This window comes from Ovis aries, chromosome 12 (assembly GCF_016772045.2).
Source record: "Ovis aries strain OAR_USU_Benz2616 breed Rambouillet chromosome 12, ARS-UI_Ramb_v3.0, whole genome shotgun sequence".
NCBI lineage: Eukaryota > Metazoa > Chordata > Mammalia > Artiodactyla > Bovidae > Ovis > Ovis aries.
In genome coordinates, this window is record NC_056065.1 from 2,774,445 (window position 1) to 2,794,636 (window position 20,192).

Genomic DNA, 20,192 nt, shown 5'->3' on the forward strand with positions numbered 1-20,192 from the left:
AGTACACCCCTCTGCTTCTCCCGTGGCTTCTCTGTGACCCGCTGTCTGCCCAGCAGACACGGCCTCGGTGTCTCCTCACTGCACTAACGGTCTACAGTCCTAACCCTGGCCGTCACAGCAGATCATGAATTAGTCCTAACTGCCTCTCCTAAATAACCCCGACCTCTCTCGCTCGCTTTCTGGGCCTCTCCCACCTCGGCTGTCTTATTTCATAGACACTCCAAGTTTGTCACCATTCGGAGCTTTTCTGCTCCTACTGCCCAGGACATCCAATCCCCCTCGCCTTCCCTCTAGCCCTCCAACATTGTACGCAGCCTGCCAATCTGCATTATTCATTTTTCTTCTCAAATGTCCCTGAGTCATTCTTCATAGAGTTACTTCCTGACCACCTGATTTAAAATGCCGCCTCTCGTTGATTGCCTTCCGTCTTGTTTTTCCTGCACTGACCTCTTTCTGGCATGAACTTATGCTCTTATGTTCTCATATGTTATTTTACATCAAGTGCCATTGGAAAATCAGTTCCAAGAGAGACTGTCTTATTCACCACTGTATCCCCCAGCATAAAGAACAGGGCCTGACAGTAGCAGCAACTCACTGATATAGGAGAAAAGAAGGAGAAAGGAAGGAAGGAAAGAAGAGAGGTGGGGTGGGATGGGGAGAGGGAGAGAAAGAGGGAGGGGAGGAAGGAAAGGGGAGGGAGCAGAGGTCACAGTAAGACTTCAACTGTGAAGATGCTACAGAAACCTGGAAATCTGTTAATATGGTGATACGAAGAAAACAAAAGCCACAGGACATAAATAAAATAAATGAAAAAGAGTCCAAATCATAAATGAGCCCAGTGTGGGCGCAAATACTGAGAGCTGCGCCAGACAGACTTTTTTTGGCGCCTTTTCTCTTTTCCCTGTGCGATGCAGTTGTTTGGTCACTGCGTCGTGTCCAACTCCTGTGGCCCCCTGGACTGCAGCCCGCCAGGCTCCTCTGTCCATGGGACTTCCCAGGAAAGGACACTGGAGTGGGGTGCCATCTCCTTCCTCGGGGACCCTGCCCCTGCCAGGGATCGATCCCACGCCTGCTGCACTGGCAGGAGGGTTCTTTACCACTGGGCCACCAGGGAAGCCCTGTGCTGTACAGTAAGTTCTCACTGGTTAGCTGTCGGGAGCCGCGTTAGGCATTACTGACAAGATAGAGGCACGGCCCTAAACCCCCGCCCTTTGTTCCGTAGGCACGGACCCGGAATGAAGGAGTTAGGCTTTGTGATTCTGACTTGTTTTCTCCTTTCCTCGGCTGAGTTGACTGAAGAGAATATTCAGGTGCTTATTGTTTTTGAGAGAAGGATGAGAAGGCATAAAGCCTTCTGCAGCTGTGCTCAAAAAATAATTCATAAAGTTAATCACTGACCTTTGTTCAAGGACTTTTACAAAAACGTGTTCCAGGGTGAGCACACATGCCGCAGGAGGCCGTGGGAGGGATTGCTATCTGAAGCCCATTTGTGAGAAGAGTGTTTATGGCAAAGGAGTTTGCTAAATTTAGGACTTAGGAATAATTAAAATAGTTAGAAGCTAAAGATTTAAGGATTGCTGTAATGTTACAATATTCTACTACAGCTTATAGAAATTAGGGACTTTAGAGATATTATTAGCTAGAAGCCCTTTCTAAGAAATAGTGAGCTTAGGATACTAGGGGCAAACAGGACTCAGAAAAATAAGAAATAAACTGAGGAATGTGGTATGCAGCCCAGACATCAGCATGAGTTAGTGTATTCACAAGGACACATGAGAAAAAGTAGATAAGAGAATCGCTGAGGAAGGAACTCCTTTTGAGGGGCAATAATGATTTTTGGAAAAAAGTAAATCTGGGTCAGTGGGAACTAAAAATATCAAACCTCTGACCTAATGCTTTTGTAAAAGTATAAAAGAGAATCATAAGCTTGAAATAAGCAGGCAGTCCAGAAAAACTGAGAGGCTGCCTCAGTTTCTCGCCGACACCGCTCACCCCTTCAGGTTGACTCCCTGCCTGCTGGAGCTGGACTCCGGCAGCTACCTGTTGTATATGGTAGTGTATCTATATCAGTCCCAGTCTCCCAGTGCATCCCAGCCCCGCTTCCCTCTTGGCGTCTTTACATTTGTCCTCTACATCTGTGTCTCTGTTTCTGCTTTGCAAATAGGTTCATCAGTACCGTTTTTCTAGATTCCACATGTGTCAACATGCAATGTTTGTCTTTCTCTTTCTGGCTCATCTCTACCATGCCTGACAGTTTCTAGCCCACCCATGCCTCTGCAGATGGCACAGTGCTAAGCAGTAGCCCACTGTGTATGAACCGCATCTTCCTTATCCGTTCATCCGTCAGTGGACATCTAGGTTGCTTCCATGTCCTGCCTATTGTATATACTGCCGCAATGAACACTGGGCTACATGTATTTTTTGGAGTGACGGTTTTCTCTGGGTATATGTCCAAGAGTAGGATTGCTGGGTTATATAGAGTTCTATTTTTAGTTTTTTAAGGAATCTCCATACTGTTTTCCAAAGTGGCTGTACCAATTTACATTCCCTTCAACAATGTAAGAGGGTGCTCTTTTTTCCATAACCTCTCTAGCACTTATTGTTTGTGGATTTTTTGATGGTGGCCATTCTGACTGGTGTGAGGTAGTACCTTATTGTAGTTTTGATTTGCATTTCTCTAATAATTAGCGATGTTGAGCATCTTTTCATGTGCCTCCTGGCCATCTGTATGTCTTCTTTGAAGAAATGTCTATTTAGATCTTCTGCCCACTTTTTGATTGGGTTGCTTTTTTTTTGAGCTACATGAACTGTTTGTAGATTGTGGAGATTGCAGGTACGCTTTGGAACAAAGCTTCTAGCTGTCAGTGTTCCAACCCATGTCCAGCGCAGTCTCCAGCCATTGTCTTTGAGCTGCAGCAGCTGCTGTAGCCTGCAGGCCTTTCCCAACAGTCCCTGCAGCTCTGGCTCCTCTTCAGCTCTGTTGAAGTAGGAAGATTTGCTCCAGGGCTGCACACAGGACTGAGGGAGTGGCCTGTTAACAGGGGGTGCCTGTTAACACCCCTCCGGCACACACTGCCTTCAGCTCCCTCCTCCCATCTCTTCAGCTGCCCTCACTGGTTTCCTCCAGCCCTGCTCCCTGTTTTTAAACACTCATGGTCTCTGTGAAGCAAACTTCTGATGGGAGGAAAGCAGAGCTGAGGAGGAGGCTCCTTTTCTTCCTCATGGGGGCTTCTCTTTAGCCCAAAGAACTCACCGACGTCCCCAGCCTCAGGGTGAGGGACAGAGACCTCCCCAGGAAACCTGCCACCCCTCAACAGATATAGTCCTCAAATCTACCTGAATGGGGCCTGACAAAGATTCTTTGCTTGACCAAGCAATAGTCAGGCTCCTGAACCTTTTCCTAGGCTCATCTGTGTACTTCCTTATAAAATCTAGTTTTAACAAGAACCCTGCTGAGTTAGTTGAACCAGAATCCCCATTCTTGATATCTGATCACCCTTGATATCTGATCAGATTCCTCACCCCCCAGGTGATGTCTGATTACGTTGGCCTTGTCTTCAGAAAGAACCCTCTTAGGTCAGTTTAGCCAGGATTCCTCTTACCTCCTCGTTTCCTGTCGGTAATTTTCCGCCCACTTTGTTCCATGACTGTGCTCCTACTTGGCCATGCTGTATCTGGAGCTGAACCTGACCTCTCTCCCCTGCTGTAAAGATTCCACTGCGGGTGTTCCTGGGCCTATCACAGTGGTCCTGAGTAATATCTTTAACAAGTGTCACTGAATAGTTTTTTCTGTAACAGGCCCATTTTCATCCCAGTGGCTTCTGCTCCTTGGAGCCAACCACTGCTTGACTGTAGTCATCAAAATGCAGGAGGTTGTCAGTCTAGATCACCTTTCTTTCTCCTGGTGATTTTTCTTTTCCTACTTTGGCTTCTTGAAGGATCACTTGAAGTAGAAGGAGAGAAGAGAAAAGAGTGAAGAAAGAAAAGATGAGGCGGGTAAAAGAAGACGAGCAGGGCCAGCTATAGGTTTGCTTGATCTCTCTCTGGCTTTTTCTCTATCAGTTCAGTTCAGTTCACTTCAGTCGCTCAGTCGTGTCCGACTCTTTGTGACCCCATGAATCGCAGCACGCCAGGCCTCCCTGTCCATCACCAACTCCCAGAGTTCACTCAGACTCAGGTCCATCAAGTCAGTGATGCCATCCAGCCATCTCATCCTCTGTCGCCCCCTTCTCCTCCTGCCCCCAATCCCTCCCAGCATCAGAGTCTTTTCCAATGAGTCAACTCTTCGCATGAGGTGGCCAAAGTATTGGAGTTTCAGCTTTAGCATCAGTCCTTCCAAAGAAATCCCAGGGCTGATCTCCTTCAGAATGGACTGGTTGGATCTCCTTGCAGTCCAAGGGACTCTCAAGAGTCTTCTCCAACACCACAGTTCAAAAGCATCAATTCTTTGGTGCACAGCTTTCTTCACAGTCCAACTCTCACATCCATACATGACCACTGGAAAAACTATAGCCTTGACTAGATGGACCTTTGTTGGCAAAGTAAGGTCTCTGCTTTTTAATGTGCTGTCTAGGTTGGTCATAACTTTTCTTCCAAGGAGTAAGTGTCTTTTAATTTCATGGCTGCAGTCACCATCTGCAGTGATTTTGGAGCCCCCAAAAATAAAGTCTGACACTGTTTCCACTCTTTCCCCATCTATTTCCCATGAAGTGATGGGACCAGATGCCATGATCTTTGTTTTCTGAATGTTGAGCTTTAAGCCCACTTTTTCACTCTCCTCTTTCGCTTTCATCAGGAGGCTTTTTAGTTCCTCTTCACTTTCTGCCATAAAGGTGGTGTCATCTGCATATCTGAGGTTATTGATATTTCTCCCGGCAATCTTGATTCCAGCTTGTGCTTCTTCCAGCCCAGCGTTTCTCATGATGTACTCTGCATAGAAGTTAAATAAGCAGGGTGACAATATACAGCCTTGACTTACTCCTTTTCCTATTTGGAACCAGTCTGTTGTTCCATGTCCAGTTCTAACTGTTGCTTCCTGACCTGCATACAGGTTTCTCAAGAGGTAGGTCAGGTGGTCTGATATTCCCTTCTCTTTCAGAATTTTCCACAGTTTATTGTGATCCACACAGTCAAAGGCTTTGGCATAGTCAATAAAGCAGAAATAGATGTTTTTCTGGAACTCTCTTGCTTTTTCCATGATCCAGCAGATGTTGGCAATTTGATCTCTGGTTCCTCTGCCTTTTCTAAAACCAGCTTGAACATCAAGAAGTTCACAGTTCATGTATTGCTGAAGCCTGGCTTGGAGAATTTTGAGCATTACTTTACTAGCATGTGAGATGAGTGCAATTGTGCGGTGGTTTGAGCATTCTTTGGCATTGCCTTTCTTTGGGATTTGAATGAAAACTGACCTTTTCCAGTCCTGTGGCCACTGCTGAGTTTTCCAAATTTGCTGGCCTATTGAGTGCAGCACTTTCACAGCATCATCTTCCAGGATTTGAAATAGCTCAACTGGAATTCCATCACCTCTACTAGCTTTGTTCGTAGTGATGCTTCCTAAGACCCATTTGATTTCACATTCCAGGATGTCTGGCTCTAGCTGAGTGATCACACCATCATGATTATCTGGGTCATGAAGTTGTTTTTTGTACAGTTCTTCTGTGTATTCTTGCCACTTCTTCTTAATATCTTCTGCTTCTGTTAGGTCCATACCATTTCTGTCCTTTATTGTGCCCATCTTTGCATGAAATATTCCCTTGGTATCTCTAATTTTCTTGAAGAGATCTCTAGTCTTTCCCATTCTATTGTTTTCCTCTATTTCTTTGCATTGATTGCTGAGGAAGGCTTTCTTATCTCTTCTTGCTATTCTTTGGAACTCTGCATTCAGATGCTTATATCTTTCCTTTTCTCCTTTGCTTTTCGCTTCTCTTCTTTTCACAGCTATTTGTAAGGCCTCCCCAGACAGCCATTTTGCTTTTTTGCATTTCTTTTCCATGGGGATGGTCTTGATCCCTGTCTCCTGTACAATGTCACGAACCTCCATCCATAGTTCATCAGGCACTCTATCTATCAGATCTAGGCCCTTAAATCTATTTGTCACTTCCACTGTATAATCATAAGGGATTTGATTTAGGTCATACCTGAATGGTCTAGTGGTTTTCCCTACTTTCTTCAATTTAAGTCTGAATTTGGCAATAAAGAGTTCATGATCTGAGCCACAGTCAGCTCCTGGTCTTGTTTTTGCTGACTGTATAGAACTTTTCCATCTTTTGCTGCAGAGAATATAATCAATCTGATTTCAGTGTTGACTATCTGGTGATGTCCATGTGTAGAATCTTTCTCTTGTGTTGTTGGAAGAGGGTGTTTGCTATGACCGGTGCATTATCTTGGCAAAACTATTAGTCTTTGCCCTGCTTCATTCCATATTCCTAGCCCAAATTTGCCTGTTACTCCAGGTGTTTCTTGACTTCCTACTTTTGCATTCCAGTCTCCTATACTGAAACGGACATCTTTTTTGGGTGTTTGTTCTAAAAGGTCTTGTATGTCTTCATAGAACCGTTCAGCTTCAGCTTCTTCAGCATTACTGGTTGGGGCATAGACTTGGATAACTGTGATATTGAATGGTTTGCCTTGGAGACGAACAGAGATCATTCTGTCATTTTGAGATTGCATCCAAGTATTGCATTTCAGACTCTTTTGTTGACCATGATGGCTACTGCATTTCTTCTGAGGGGTTCCTGCCCGCAGTAGTAGATATAATGGTCATCTGAGTTAAATTCACCCATTCCAGTCCATTTTAGTTCGCTGATTCCTAGAATGTCGATGTTCACTCTTGCCATCTCTTGTTTGACCTCTTCCAATTTGCCTTGATTCATGGACCTGACATTCCAGGTTCCTATGCAATATTGCTCTTTACAGCATCGGACCTTGCTTCTATCACCAGTCACATCCACAGCTGGGTATTGTTTTTGCTTTGGCTCCATCCCTTCATTCCTTCTGGAGTTATTTCTCCCCTGATCTCCAGTAGCATATTGGGCACCTACTGACCTGGAGAGCTCCTCTTTCAGTATCCTATCATTTTGCCTTTTCATACTGTTCATGGGGTTCCCAAGGCAAGAATACTGAAGTGGTTTGCCATTCCCTTCTCCAGTGGACCACATTGTGTCAGACCTCTCCACCATGACCCGTCCGTCTTGGGTGGCCCCACGGGCATGGCTTAGTTTCATTGAGTTAGACAAGGCAGTGGTCCTAGTGTGATTAGATTGACCAGTTTTCTGTGAGTATGGTTTCAGTCTGTCTGCCCTCTGATGCCCTCTTGCAACACCTACTATCTTACTTGGGTTTCTCTTACCTTGGACATGGGGTATCTCTTCATGGCTTTTTCTCTATATATTTATATAAATATATTTTACACACACACACTAAGCAACTCTTCATATATTGTATCAACAGTCCTCACAACTTTACAATAACTCTGCCAACATGATGAAAATAACTGACATCACTGTTTTCACATGAGCTGCTAAGGCTCTAAGAAGAGAAATGACCAGATACATGGACTGGCTAAGGAGCAGAGTCTGAATTTGGCATGTCCAGCCCCAAGGCCATGCTCTTCCTGTAAACTAGAGACTAATAGGGGCTGCAGCTGACTCCACTGTGCCCCCAGCACTGTGGCGATACTGGGCCTCTTTCAGCACTTCACCCTGAGACGGGTGCGTGCATGCATACTAAGTCGCTTCAGTCATGTCCGACTCCATGCGGCACTATGGACTGTAGCCTGCCAGGCTCCTCTGTCCATGGGATTTTCCAGGCAAGAATATGGAGTGGGTTGCCATGCCCACCTCCAGGGGACCTTCCCAATGCAAGGATCAAACCCGTGTCTCTTATGTCTTCTGCATTGGCAGGCAGGTTCTTTACCTCTAGTGCCACCTGGGAAGCCCCAGGGAGATGGGTGCTGCTGCTGCTAAGTCGCTTCAGTCGTGTCCGACTCTGTGCAACCCCATAGACGGCCTCCTACCAGGCTCCCCCGTCCCTGGGATTCTCCAGGCAAGAACACTGGAGTGGGTTGCCATTTCCTTCTCCAATGCATGAAAGTGAAAAGTGAAAGTGAAGTCGCTCAGTCGTGTCCGACTCTTAGCAACCTCATGGACTGCAGCCCACCAGGCTTCTCTATCCATGGGATTTTCCAGGCAAGAGTACTGGAGTGGGGTGCCATTGCCTTCTCCAAGGAGATGGGTATGTCCTCCCAATTCTAGGATGTGGGCGGACAGCTGGGGGCTCCTCACCAGGAAGTGCACGTTTTCTGGACAGTAAGATACTTGAGGACATGCTGGGGCATGTGGGCCACTTGGCCTGGGCCTGTGGAGAGTGTAGTCCTCTTGCTCGAGTTCCTTGTTGTGTGTGCCCAGGGAGGGTGAGACACGGGGCTGAACATCTCTCAGAAAGCCTGCGCCTTACCATCCACTGAGCCTGCTGAGAGTGAGTGGCTTGAGCTCCCTGCCCATCTGCCTACCCCTGCCCTGCAGTGTCAGAGCTCGGTCACCCATGCTCTTATTTTCCCATGGTGTTGGCGGTCTGCCCTTTCTGCCTACCAGCTTCACAGTCTAGGGAAGGGAAGGAGGTAGTGACCACTCAGACTTTCCGCTTAATTACAGCGCCACACCAGTCACCCCCCTCCTCCCACCTTGTGCTTGCGCATGAGGATCAGGCTCCTGTTTTCAAAGGACATACTGGTAGGTTTCACGGTCAGGCCCTGCAAGTCTGCACACAGTACAGGTTCACGAGGGAGGGAAGGCAGTCACGGGCTTGACGAGTAGGTGCACCACTATCCCAGTCTCTTTCCCCCCAGGGTTCCAGCACCAGGGACAGCATCCACCTAGCCTCTGCCCACACTTTTCCTCTGTCCGGAAACTGCCAAGAAAATCTTTGTCCCTCTCATCCAGCAGCTTGGCCCATGGAACGGGTCTATGACTGACAGATCCTTTTCCATTACTCAGAAACATCTGTTAGGATGACACACACCAAGACGGCACACAGAGCTCTCCTGAATATAATAAGCTCAAGAAGTCCAAGACCTGGAGCCAACAGCTAACAATTGAAAGCAACGAATGGCAAAAATCTTCCAGTTCCTTGGGTCAGCTTTACCTTCTGAGATGGTCTCCAACCTTGCTTAGCTCACCGGGCCCACCGAAGACAAATGGATACCTTCTCCAGCTGCCCTTCTCTGCTGTGCCGGGCCCTTCTCTTCCTGCTGTAGTTGGCTCTTCTGGATCTAGCTTGCAGTGTTGTCCAGCCAAAGATCCTCCTCCCCTGTCTGGGGAGGGGAGAAGTTACCTCTCGGGGAAACGCTGGCCCAGCTGGTGCCCCACTCCCCAACCCACAGTTCGTGAGCGCTGGATGACATCCTCAGGCTGCCTCCATCCTTACCTGCCCTGGCCTGTACCCTTCATCTCAGCGTCTGGTTCAGCAAGCTCTTTTTCTTAAGTTGTTCTCACATCCCAGCATCCCAGGCCCATGGGGTTGATGATATCACATACCACAGACACCTGCTTAGTACCAGGCATTGGATGGGGGTCCCATACGTGGGGTTATGCCAGACCGCATGGCTGGAAGAGATGAAGGAGCCCATCTCCCAGCCTCCTTTCAGCTCAGAGGGCCATTGGGAATAATTAAGAAAGGAAAACTGGCCTGGGGGTCAGGGACATGGGTGTTAGTCTTGTACTGGTCTCTAACTAGCTATGTGGCACCCTTTCCTCTTGGGATTGCAGCGTCCTCTGCTGTAAGAGAGGGGCTTAAATGGGGTGCTTTAGAAAGTCTTTCCAACTCCCAAGTCTGTCTCTGAAAGCCTCCTGGGCTACTGCCCAGGGATCACCTCTCTTAGGAAAGAAAAGAGGAAACAGCAGAGATCTTTTTCCCAGTTTCTCATTACCCTTTCTAGGTCTTCATGATGCTAAATGATGAAGCATGACCAGATCTGGTTCTGGCACCAGAAGCTGAAGGAGAAAAAGGTGTAATTCTGTGCTGAGAACACAGGCCCCAAGGTCTGCCAGCTCATGGCTCCAGCCTCCCGAGTGCTGTGACATTTAAAGTGGCAGAGGCTGTGGGCTTCTGCCCTGCACTCTCCAGGTAGACACTTCTGAAGTATTCTAAGGCCCACAGCTCCCATGGATAGGCTGGGGCTGCCTTTGCAGCTTCACTGAACTTACATTCTCCTCTGCTTGCTCTTGCTTCCTTTGCGTCTTTAAGGTATTGATCCTAAGGGGTCTAGAGATCTCCTCAGTAGCTTCCTATACATAAACATTGACCCCAGAGGTCTCAGGGAACTAGACCTATAGGAACATAACTCATGGCCTAGAGGGTCCTTTGTGATCTGGTCTCTGTCAATCTTTCTAGTCTTATTTCCTTCCAGTGGCCCCCTTGCACTCTATGCTTCAGCCTCATTGAACTCTCAGTTCCCCCAAACCAAGTTCTTTCTCTCTTGCATTGTGCAAATTTGTGCATGTTTTCACATAATTTATTCAACAAATATTCATTATGCTACTAATCAGTCATGATGCCATCAGGAAAGAGATGGCATACTCAAAAGGGGGAACTGAAGTTTAATGAAGAGGCTATTTAAAAGATGTAAGCAGGATTTGGGGAAATTAGCAAAGCATCCTAAGATTAACAGCAGTGGGAAGCTCCTAGCGGGATGGGGAAACGGGAAGCGTGGCTAGTGGAAGCTACACTGCCAGAGCTGTAGCTCCAGACGAGAGCCCTCAGACAGGAGCTGTGACTTTCGGGAAGTGGACAGCCTTTGCCAACCCAGCCCAGTTCGAAGTGAGCTATGGTGAAAAATCCCCCAATCTGTCTCCTGCCACCCTCCAAACTCCCACTGGTACAGCTGAACCCAATGGGAAACCCCAGAGAAAAAGGCGTGGCCCACAGAGCGGGGTGGAGGTAAGAGTGGGTGTGGAGGGGCAAGGAAGCACTCAGTGCAACCCCTGCTGTGTGCCCGACATGGAGACAGAGCTGCAGTGCCCGCGGGCTGCTCACAGGCTCAGAGGGGAACGGCCTCCCTCAGTGGGTCAATAAACAGCAACAAAAATACCAACCACTTTCGTGCTCACGACAAATACTTATTAAAAATTCACCATGAGCTAGTCATAAAGTAAGTTCCCACAACTTTTTAAAAACTGGCATCATATGGACCATGCTCTCTGCCCACAATGTAATTGCTATAAATCATTAACAAAGAAGGAATTTATCCTCATAGTCAGGATTTTAAAAACATGCCTCTGTAAAACTTGGGGCAAAGAAGAAATCACAATGGCAATTAGAAGATAGTTAAAACTGAATGATGACAAAAATGTTACAGATTAAAATTTATGGGATACAGCAATAGTTTGTATTTAAAGGGAGATTCTGAACTTAAATGCTTACATTAGAAAAGAAGAAAGGTTGAAAATTCATAAGCTAAGCATCCAACTTAAGGAGATGGGGGATGGATAATAGAAAAACCCTAAAAAGGAGAACAAAAAAGACAATTAAGACGAGCAGAAATTAATGAAACAGAAAACAGAGGTACAATGGGGAAACAACCAAACCAAAAGCTGGCTCTCTGAGAAAAAGTAAGTAGCTCAGCTGCAGTACACGTGCACGTCAGAATGGTACACGGCAGTAAAAACGGAGGTACTACAGTGCCAACAGATTAGCTCTGATAAAATCAGAGGTTTGTAAGTGAGAATAAAAAGCTACAGAAGCTTAAGGTTAAGGCATCATCGACTCAGTGGACGTGGGTTTGGGTGGACTCCAGGAGTTGGTGGTGGACAGGGAAGCCTGGCGTGCTGTGGCTCATGGGGTCGCAAAGAGCTGGACGCAACTGAGCGACTGAACTGAAAACTATTTTTTACTTATTCATTTATTTGGCTGTGCTGGTCTTACTGGTGGGACAGGATTTTGTCTTTGCTGTGGTGTGCAGGGTATTTAGTTTCAGGATGCGGGATCTGAGCTCCCTGATCAGCAATCAAACCCGGGCCGCGTGAATAGGGAACATGGAGTCTTCACCACTGGACCACCAGTGAAGTCACCTATATCCAGTCTCTTTTAATAAACTATAATGGAAAAGAATATAAAAAAGAATATGCGTATGTGTAACTGAAATACTTCTGAACAGCAGAAACTAATGCAACATTGTAAATCAACTACACTTCGATTTTTTTAAAGGCCTCTGGTATAGCACATTGCTGGATGCTTGAGTGTTTTTATGGTTAATCTCATTGAGAAGCCTTGGTAAGAAAACAAGGAAATGGGAAGAAAGGAAATAAAAACCAAGGTCTTCTTATCATGAAAGCAAGCCCAGAGGTTGAAAAATGAACTTCCCAGAAACCTGGCTGTTTCCCCTCCATGCACAGGCTCCAATCTATAAACCTCCTTCTGTGACCTTGCCGCCCAGGAGTGCCAGAAGGGTGGATGTAAACATTAAGCAGCCCAAGAGGTGACCTACGGCAGGCACTTGTCACCTGGAGCCTGTCCTGAGTCTGTGTTCCTTTTCTAGCAGTTCTTTAATTGCCTTTCAGGAATCATGTCTTCTCCACTGAATGTGGTTTTGGTGAGCAGGCAGATTGAGGCGCCGGGCTCCCACCGTGGGATCTGGAGGAGAGAGCCTTCCAACCCAGAGCCAGTACAGAGAGGACATGGGCCTGGGGCTGTGCTGGGCCAGCTGAGAACACCCTCCCTGGCAGCACACGTGTCAGGATGGAGACCGTTCTTCACAGCCACCATGAAAATTTGCTCCGGTTCCGACTGGCTGATTTGATGAGTCTGAATTTACAGTTTCCTATTGATTTTGTGAGCCTCTGATGTCTTTCCAATACATATTTCCTTTCTCCTAAATTGGCCATTTCATTCATTTTCTAAAATTACAATAAAAATAGATGTTCATAGTAGATGAACAACAACAGAAATTCAATCCGCTAGAAGTTGGACATTCTCTCCCTAGGAAAGCCACTGTTATCATTTGATATATATCCTTACAAACTTTTCTCTGTGTACATATAGAGAGATGGACTAGATCTCTAGATAATTTGGAGTTATGGGAGAATGGAAGAGGTTTTACCAAAAAAAAGAGGTCACACTAAATATATTCTTATATATGTATATTTTTTATAGGATGATACAGTATAAACATCTTCCCTCGTCAGTACAGAGAAATTTACACCATTCCTTTTAGTGGCTGCATAGCAATCCATGGTGTAAGAACCAGAATTTAATCATCCCGTTGTCATACGTTAACACTGCCTCCAACTTTTTAGTATTACAAATAGTGATGAAATAAATACTTACACTTACACACCCCTTCATGGGTCACAGCCTTGTCATGGCAAAGAGGCTTACATAATTCATGCTATGCAAGGCTACCCCACATGGATGGGTCATAGTGAAGAGTTCTGACAAAATGTGATCCACTGGAGAAGGAAATGGCAACCCACTCCAGTATTCTTGCCACGAGAACCCCATAGAGAGACAAAAAGATGTGACACTAGATGAGCTTCCCCCACCCCCGCATTGGTTGGAATGTGTCCAGTATGTAACTGGCGAAGTAGGTGCTGGTGGTTTAGTTGCTAAGTCATTGTCCAACTCTTGGGATCCCGTGCACTGTAGTCAGCTAGGCTCTGCTGTCCATGGATTTCCTAGGCAAGGATACTAGAGTGGGTTGCCGTTTCCTTCTCCAGAGGCTCTTCTTGACCCAGGGATCAAGCCCAGTCTCCTGCATTATTGCAGATTCTTTACCAACTGAGCCACCGGGGAAGCCCCTACTCGGGAAGAGCAGAGGGCAAACACTAGTAGCTCCAGAAAGAATGGCGCGTTTGGGCAAAGCAGAAACAACACTCAGCTGGGGATGTGTCTGGTGGCGAAAGGAAAATCGGATGCTGTCAAGAACAATATTGCATAGGAACCTGTACCTTTGGGTCCATGAACTGGATGTGGTTAAACAGGAGAAGGCAAGATTGAACACTGACATCTTAGGAATCAGGGAACTAAAACGGACAGGATGGTCAGACTTAATTCAGATGACCATCGTATCTACTACTGTGGGCAAGAACCCCTCAGAAGAAATGAAGCAGCCTTCACAGTTAACAAGAGTGCAAAATACAGTGCTTGGGTGCACCTTCAAAATAACAGGATGACCTCATTTCTAAGGCAAACCATTCACCACCACAGTGATCCAAGTCTATGCCCCAACCAGTCACGCCAGAAGAGCTGAAGCTGACCAGTTCTATGAAGACCTATATGAACTTGTAGAACACCAAAAAGATGTCCTTTTCATTATATGGGATTGGAATGCAAAAGTAGGAAGTCAAGAGATACCCAGAATAACAGGCAAGTTTGATGCTGGAGTACAGAAAAATGAAGCAGAGCAAAGGCTAACAGAGTTTTGTTAAGAAAACGTGCTGGTCATAGCAAATACCCTTTTCCAACAACTTAAGAGATGACTTTACACATGGACATCACCAGATGGTCAATTTGAAATCACTTTGATTACGTTTTTTGCAGCTGGAGAAACTCTATAAATCAGCAAAAACAAGACCTGGAGCTGACTGTGGCTCAGATCGTGAGCTCCTTATTGAAAAATTCAAGCTTAAATTGAAGAAAGTAAGGAAAACCATTAGGCCATTGAGGTATGACCTAAATCAAATTCCTTATGATTATACAGTGGAGATGATGAATAGATTCAAGGGATTAGATCTGGTAGACAGAGTGCCTGAAGAACTATGGACAGAGGTTCATAACATTGCACAGGAGGCAATGTTATGGTCCAGAACCATCCCCTAGAAAAAGAAATGCAAAAAGGCAAAGTGGTTGTCGGAGAAAGGGAAAGATATACCCTACTGAATGCAGAGCTCCAGAGAAGAGCAAGGAGAGATAAGAAGGTTTTCCTAAATGAGCAATGCAAAGAAACAGAGGAAAACAATGGAATGGGAAAGACTAGAGATCTCTCCAAGCAAACTGGGAGATAGTAAAGGAACATTTCATGCAAGGATGAGCATGATAAAGGAAAGAAACAGTAAGGACCTAATAGAAGCAGAAGAGATTAAGAAAAGGTGGCAAGAATACACAGAACTGTACAAAAAAGGTCTAGGTCATTCACCTAGAGTTGGGTGTCCTGGAGCATGAGGTCAAGTGGGCCTTAGGAAGCATCACTACAAAGCTACTGAAGGTGTCAGAATGCCAGGTGAGCTATTTAAAATCCTCAAAGACAATGCTGTTACAGTGTTACACTCAATTGTCAGCAATTTGGAAAACTCAGCAGTGGCCACAGGATTGGAAAAGGTCAGTTTTCATTCCAATCCCAAAGAAGAGCAATGCCAAAGAATGTTCAAAGTATTGTACAATTGTGTTCATTTCACATGCTAGTAAAGTTATGCTCAAAATCCTTCAAGCTAGGCTTCAGCAGTACGTAAATCAAGAAATTCCAGATGTACAAGCTGGGTTTCGAAGAGGTAGAAGAACCAGAGATCAAATTGCCAACATTTGCTGGATCATGGAAAAAGAAGGGAATTCCCAAAAAACATCTGCTTCAGCATCCCTGACTATGCTAAAGCCTTTGACTGTGTGGATCACAACAAACTGTGGAATATTTAGAGAGATGGGAATACCAGACCACCCTACCATCTCCTGAGAAATCTGTATGCAGGTCAAGAAGCAACAGTTAGAATCAGACATGGTGCAACTGACTAATTAAAAACTGGGAAAGGAGTATGACAAGGCTGTATTATTGTGACCCTGCTTATTTAACTTATATGTGGAGTACATCATTCAAAATGCCAGGCTGGATAAATCACAAGTTAGAATCAAGATTGCTGGGAGAAATAACAACAACCTCAGATATGCAGATGATAACACTCTAATGGCAGAAAGTGAAGAACTAAAGAGCCTCCTGATAAGGGTCAAAGAGGGGAGTAAAAAAGCTGATTTAAAACTCAACATTCAAAAAACTAAGATCATGACATCTGGTCCCATCACTTCATGGCAAATAGATGGGGAAACAATGGAAACAGTGACAGACTTTATTTTCTTGGGCTCCAAAATCACTGCAGATGGTGACTGCAGCCATGAAATTAAGATGCTTGCTCCTGGGAAGTAAAGCTGTGACAAACCTAGGCAGTGTATTAAAAAGCAGAGACATCACCTTGCCAATAAAGGTCTGTAGAGTCAAAGCTATGGTTTTTCCAGTAGTCATGTATGAATATAAGAGTTGGATCTAAAGAAGGCTGAGTGCCGAAGAATTGATGTTTTTGAATTGTGATGCTGGAGAAGACTCTTCAGAGTCCCATGGACAGCAAGGAGAACAAACCAGTCAATCCTAAAGGAAATCAACCCTGAATATTTATCGGAAGGAGTGATGCTGAAGCTGAAGCTGCAATACTTTGGCCAGGTGATGCGAAAAGCCAACTCGCTGGAAAAGAACCTGATGCTGGGAAAGACTGAAGGAAAAGGAAAAGGGGGCAGCAGAGGGTGAGATAGCATCACCAACTCAAGGGACATGAATTTGAGCAAACCCCAGGAGACAGTGGGGACAGAGACTGGTGTGCTGCAGTTCTTGGGGTTGCAAAGAGTTGGACATCACTTAGTGACTGAACAACAACAAATCACAAGCAGTTACAGCAAAAAGTGAAGCAGCTATGGAGTCTAATGTAATCCAAAACAAAGCACAACACACACCTGCCCCTGGGAGAAGGCATGCTCCATGCTGACAGCCCCTGGTGATTACAGATATTGCTGCTTGCTGGTAGGGGCCTATGACGGTGTCCATTGGGCACCGCCAAGGAAGCAAATCTGAAGAGCAGCTTGAGCCTAAAAAGTTCAAATATTCCAAATGCAGAGAGGCCCATATTTGTGTTCCACGCCCCAGATGTCTCAGAGTGTAATGAAGAGCAGCCAGGCTTGTGCACGAATTTAGAATGTTGCAAGTCCCTTCTGAAGAGAGGCTGGTGCAAAGGGTGTGAGCCCAGGAGAGGCTCCGGAAAATAAACTGCTGTCACTGCGCTTTTCCCCCTTCCCCTCTGCTGTCCTACCTCGCCTTCCTGGGCCCCACCCTCTGGTCATGTCAAGTGCCCAGGGACTGGGAGTGAACCATGGGGAAGAGTAACATGTTCGGTCAATCTTTAAGGCAAACTGAAAGACCTCTAGGAGCCCAGTGGAAATGGAATGGAATAGGGAGCATCTGGTAGACATAGCGAGGGAAGGGAAAACAAAAGCCAAATAGATGTAAACCTAAAATGTTAATGTGATCTTTATTATACAGCACATCTGGTGTGTGTGCATCCCAGAAGCACACTCTATGAAACCAAGTCCAGCCATTCAGAATTACACTAAGTGAAGACTTAACCCATAGTTGCATGGCTTAAAAATATACACAATTAACACTGTCCTGCTGTAACAATATCAGGGATAGAGACCGGGAGCACAAGAGGGGAGAGAGTGTAAGAACTGGAGTTTGTGCCCGACTAATTTTCTCTTGTTATTGCACTTTTATTCTACATATTTAGTATATTACACTTTTATTTAACACTGTAATAATAAACATTAGTCCTTTAAAACAAACACACAAAAACATTACGTAAAGACAAAAGACAACAAGCTATCCAGACCGGTTTCCAATGTCAGGTGTTCACACACAGTCTGTTTTCCATCAGCTCAGTTGGACTGGATGTTAACAAAGCAGATAAAGTTAAAAATAAAACCGTTTTAAGAACAGTAGTGCTATTTAAAATCCCCAAGGGAGTTTGCCATACAAGTTTCTCAAGGTTACTCCCACCTAACCCACTTAAGCACCCACTAGCCCTAACCCACCCCACCCTCATATTTAGAAGGATAAACCCTCTTTTTTTCTTTTAAAGAAAAAGTGGGTTATTTGATCCAGCAAATCCAAAAATCAAGCTTTGAAAACTCAAAGAAAGCAACTACTCTCTTGGCAATGGACTCTTGGAGGGCCATTTATCCCACTCTGATGCAGTATGAACTTCCTGACTAGTCAGATGGAATACCACGAATGCCTTCTCTCCAAAGCAAGGCCAGGGGGAGTCTATTCCCCAAAGTGCTATTACAATCACCAACCCCCTTGGCTTCTCAGTGCTAAATAATAAGCCAAAAAATAAAGTGTCGTTCAGTGCAGTTATCACTTTGCAGCCCTGCTACCCCAAACCACTTCTCCGATCAGGGAAAAACTTTCTTGATGCCTCTTTGGCAGCTCAAGCAAAAATGCAAAAAAAAAAAAAAAAAAATGCAATGGAGAGCTGACAGGTAGGAGCTGAGAGTTGTACAGTCCCACGTTTCTATCTGTGGCAGTAACATAGCCTTCCCTTTCACTCTTTTTAGTGTTAAAAATTAGGAGAAGCTGCTGCCTTGGTTCTGTCCCTTTAAAACTGATGGGAGTCACAAATGACTTCTTTGGTCTGGGAAGAACCAGCATAGCCCTCCTTTCCAGAGAAGGGAAAGGCTTTTGCTCAATGAGCCCCTCTCTGCAGAGGATCCAGGGAACTAGGGCATGTCTAGGGAAATCCACCCCAACGTGCATCCCTCAGTCTGCCCAGACCAACCTGGCTGCCAGCTCCCTCGGCCACAGCAGCTACTCTGGAGCCCCAGGCCCCTCTGTGTCTCCTGACTGCTCGGCAGGAAGGTTCCTCAGCCAGTTCTGAAGCAACAGAAGGGACCAGACTTCAAGCGCATTGAAAGTGGCCAGGTGGTCAGTTTCAGGCTGAGGTGAATTTCCCTAATTCAGGTGCTAAGGAGGAGGGAACATAGTATGGATAATTCTTCTCTCCACCCTTCCTCCTACCCCAGCCACAATCTCACCTCATCACGTGGGAACACAGACAACCAAAGCTAGGAGGTAAAATCTTCAAGACTTTGGTCTTGTGGAGCCCTCTACAGCCCAAGTACTGCCAGACTTCTTTGAATATCTAGTGTCTTTCCAAGTAATATACAATACAGTACATTTCATGGCATTCCATCACTTAAATAATGGTGCCAAGGAATAAAGAACCCAAAATTAGTGGACATTGTTATTAAACAAAAGCAAAGTATAAACACATGTTATACATATGTATTCCTGTACTCAGCCTGCTGAGTGTTTAAATAACACTTCCAAATATCTACATCTGGACTATGGCTAGCATGGAGACTTTCAGGAATATTTTGCACCTTTTCTTGGAATACTTTTTAAAAAATGAACTGTAACCACCCATCTCCTTACTAAGCATTAGCCCCTCCCTTGCTTCTTCCTACTCAGGCAAAAGATATGGGGCATCTGCTAGCAAACTAATGTCTGAGAGCAAACTAGGCCACAGGGGATAAACTGAAAAGTGGCTCTGGGTAGAGAAAAACCTAACCTCCCATGTGTAAATAGGAGTATGAACTACTAAGGCTTCAAAGAATGTTGGGAATGTGGGCTCCACAATGGAAGCACAGAGTCCTGATTACAGCTAGGGCTAAAAGACCGTCTGGAAAAGGGAACTGTGGATGACTTTTCTTGAAATTTCATTCAGAAGAGATTTATGCTGATTTTTTTTTTGGCTAAAGAAATAGCTTGGGTACAGGGGACTGCTGGATATGCCAACTCTTCACTATCTGGGAGTCATCTCTGCCTGGGAGCGTCTCAAGTTTCCCAGTAAGCATCAGTCCCCTTGGGAACTCTCTGTAATGAATAAATGTCAAATTCTTCCCATAGCCAAAAGGTGAGGGGAAGGAAAAAAAAGAGTGAAAGAGAAAGGTCTCTGCTGTCAAGTAGAATCATCGAGTCCTCTGTTTGGCCTCTCAGAATGTGACTTGCATAGCCGGTCCATGATGTCCTGGAGCATAGGCTGGACAATGCCCAAGAGAGGTCTCTGAGAGGGGTCACCATCCCAACAGGCTTCCATCAGCTGCCAGCACTCCTCATCAAACACAGGAAGGCGTTCTGGACGGGCCCCTAGAGAACGGAGCATCGAAATAAGACCAGAGGCAGCGAGAAGGGACCGACACAACGAAGAGGGATGATCGGCTCTGATCAATTACCCAGTTGGGACTCGGGATGTTACACAATGCAATAAGCTTTGGCTTCAGCTGCAGTTATCTAGGTTAGAACTTAATAATAACAGTGATGAGAAACTGGAGTATACCTGCATAGGAAGTTGAAGAACTAGACATGTTCAATAAAAAAGCCTTTCTGAGAA

General features: G+C 45.5%; 1 protein-coding gene across 2 annotated transcripts in view; it reads right to left on the reverse strand.

Annotated features, from left to right (window-relative positions):
* Positions 1-17,254: 17,254 nt before the first annotated feature.
* DSTYK (dual serine/threonine and tyrosine protein kinase) overlaps positions 17,255-20,192 on the reverse strand; it is a 52,895-nt gene continuing 49,957 nt past the window's right edge. For both annotated transcript variants that reach the window (XM_042256966.1, XM_027976207.2), the window contains exon 13: positions 17,255-19,948. In XM_042256966.1, coding sequence (XP_042112900.1) covers positions 19,761-19,948 — 188 coding nt within the window. In that variant the 3' untranslated portion in view covers positions 17,255-19,760. The remainder of the gene's footprint in view (positions 19,949-20,192) is intronic.